The sequence below is a fragment of the Atta colombica genome, unplaced genomic scaffold (genome assembly GCF_001594045.1).
Source record: "Atta colombica isolate Treedump-2 unplaced genomic scaffold, Acol1.0 scaffold26, whole genome shotgun sequence".
Lineage (NCBI taxonomy): Eukaryota > Metazoa > Arthropoda > Insecta > Hymenoptera > Formicidae > Atta > Atta colombica.
This window is the reverse complement of record NW_017259359.1, coordinates 241,449-244,522: the sequence shown is the minus strand read 5'-3', so window position 1 is coordinate 244,522 and position 3,074 is coordinate 241,449. Positions and strand designations below refer to the sequence as shown.

Genomic DNA, 3,074 nt, shown 5'->3' with positions numbered 1-3,074 from the left:
TTTATAAGTAATTGTACAATAATTTTATTTAAATGATAATGTTTATAAATATTATATATATTATTTATACAGAATTTAAAATAAAAGTAGAAATAGAATTGCACAGATTTGTAGTATTAAAAAACCAAAACGTATCTATACCAAAAATATTAAACAATTTTAGGTTTAATTATTTGATTTTGGTTATAAGCTTTTTCGATATTTCGTTTCTATAAATACAGTAATGTATATCTTATATATAACAATCTAATGAATATAAAGATTATGCGTTTCGCGGATTTCTTCTGTGTCCAGATCCATTCTTGGAATGCCAACGTTTCGTGAACCTTGCACTTATCAGGGTGAGGAGCAACCTGATATTAAGCTTTTCCTCCGGATCATTCCTTTTTTACATATTACGCTATTTGTTGGAGTGGTGGAGGGAAAGAAGAGAATTGTGAGTGGGAGAGGAAGAAGAAATAGAGGAAATCCTCAATAATCGGGAAAATAGTTTTCCATATTTTATTTATTAGGTGTACAACTTTGCTTCCGCCGTTTTCCTATAGATGGCTTTAGCTGTAAGTGGTGGTCGAAATAAATAGATCATAGACGTCATATAATAAACTTGGGCATCTGTCAACATAACCCCATAGAAACATTAGTCGATTTGTGTCTGCATCATAAAGTTATTCTCGATTGAAAATGTCAGTTTACGAGTCAATTCTCGTCATTTGTTGGAAGTTTTAATTTTTTGCTTCAATATGAAGAAATCTGCAGCTGAGGCCAATCGAATGCTCTCAAATACTTATGGTGAGGCCGCTATTAGTGAAAGAACGTGTCGTGAGTGGTTTCAACGCTTCAAGAACGGTGATTTTGACGTCGAAGACCGGTATAGCGGTGAAAGAGAGAAGGTTTTCGAAGATGCAGAATTGGAGGCATTACTTGGTGTCAAACACTCGTGTCAAAATCAAGAAGAATTGGCATCATCATTGGGAGTGACTCAACAAGCCATTTCAAAACGCCTCAAAGCCATGGGAATGATTCAGAAGCAAGGAAATTGGGTGCCGTACGAATTGAAGCCGAGAGATGTTGAACAGCGTTTGTTTGCTTGTGAATAGCTGCTTGAAAGGCAAAGACGGAAGGGATTTCTGCATCGCACTAGGGACGAAAAATGGGTTCATACGATAATCCCAAGCGCAGAAAATCATGGGGAGTTCCCGGCCATGCTTCCACGTCGACGGCCAAACCGAATATTCACGGCTCCAAGGTCATGCTCTGTATTTGTGGGACCAGCTTGGCGTGTATCATGAACTGTTAAAACTGAACCGACTGAAACAATCACAGGCGATCGGTACCGAACGCAATTGATGCGTTTGAGCCGAGCATTGAAAGACAAATGGCCGCAATACAACGAGAGACACGATAAAATGATTTTGCAGCATGACAATGCTCGACTCCATGTTGCGAAAGTGGTCAAGACATACTTGGAAACGTTGAAATGGGAAGTCCTACCCCACCCGCCATATTCTCCAGACGTTGCTCCCTCTGACTATCACTTGTTTCGATCAATGGCACACGGCCTGGCTGATCAGCACTTCCGGTCTTATGAAGAAGTAAAAAATTGGATCGATTCGTGAATAGCCTCAAAAGATGACCAGTTTTTTCGACGCGAGATTCGTGCGCTACTCGAAAGATGGGAGAAAGTAGTGGCCAGCGATGGACAATACTTTGAATCATAAATATATAACCAGTTTTTTACAATAAAGCCTCGAATTTCAGAAAAAAAACGGCGGAAGCAAAGTTGTACACCTAATATATGCGTTAAGTGTATGCAAGCCTTTGTTTCGGATTTTTGGGGAGGGTAGCGATGAAGAATACGAAAGGCGTTACGAAACGTTATCATGTTTGTGTATGTAATCCATCGACCGGGATCCTATATTTATGTAAACACTGATAGCGCTGTGGCCTTCCCGCGCTTTCTCGCTCCCTGCGCCTACGGGTACCTCCTACGCCACGGGTACCCCTCGTACCTACGTGTATCCTTCACTCCCGCGCTCCCTTCTAGCCTCATGGGTTAGAACCCGTCTAGTATACCTACTCGCTCGTACGCCTGCTTGCGCTCTTGTCCTCTGAGCCGGAAGGATGCAAGATCCCCCACAAACGATCCGCAACAATGACGGACAAAAATTGTCACATCACATTATATTGTATATAGTACACATATAATTCACATTAAATTATTTAAAAATCCAGTTTTAACCGTTATAGGCTTTAATATTCTTATTTATTATACTGACATTATTGTCTTAATAAATCATTAGTGTTTATTTAAATATGTTTAGAGATAAATATCAAAAAATTTTCAATAAAATAATAAAAATTATGTTATGAAGAATATTAAATTATATTATAAAGAATCATCTTATTAAAAAATTGGAGTGCTTATGATATTTAATAACCATAATTAAATTAATTTTTTTGCTCTATTAGTATAATACTTTTGATAAAAATATATAATATTAAACGTTAAATATTTAATATTTAATTTCTCAAATGTACGAATTGGAACATTTCAGATAATTTCAGTACCTTATATGGATTGTAGGGAGATCCAGTGCTTAAACATCGATTTGTCCAGTTGTAAAAATCTTTTCCTGATGGATTCTCATGTATCATCCACCTAAACAATAAAAAAATGTTAAGTTTTAACTGTTTCTTGTCAAAAATGAAAAGATCCGAGATGTACACACGACATCTAGTCATCTAAATTTGCACGAGTATCGAGGTATGTTCAAGACGCACGTTTCTTTGTCAAAATATTTGTTCATTATGACTAATAGTTTTTACAAAAATAATGTAAACTTAAAATTTAACTTTTAAACTAGACTTAAACTAAACGTATACACTTATAAGTAATAATTTATAAACAACGTAGTATTATTTCTTTAATAAGAATAAAATTACAATTATACACAACATTCTGCCATCCTTTCTCATTTTCTCAAACTTTATTTTTCTATAAAGAAACAATGCAAAAATTTCCTTTTCAATTTTTCTTGTTACCTTTGTAATTTTCTTTTGTATATATATATATA

At 35.6% G+C, this 3,074-nt stretch overlaps 1 protein-coding gene across 1 annotated transcript in view; it reads right to left on the bottom strand.

Annotated features, from left to right (window-relative positions):
- LOC108689116 overlaps positions 1-3,074 on the bottom strand; it is a 277,007-nt gene that overhangs the window by 134,700 nt on the left and 139,233 nt on the right. Inside the window, exon 10 of the mRNA XM_018195755.1 lies at positions 2,569-2,659. Within this exon, the coding sequence (XP_018051244.1) occupies positions 2,569-2,659 (91 nt within the window). The remainder of the gene's footprint in view (positions 1-2,568; positions 2,660-3,074) is intronic.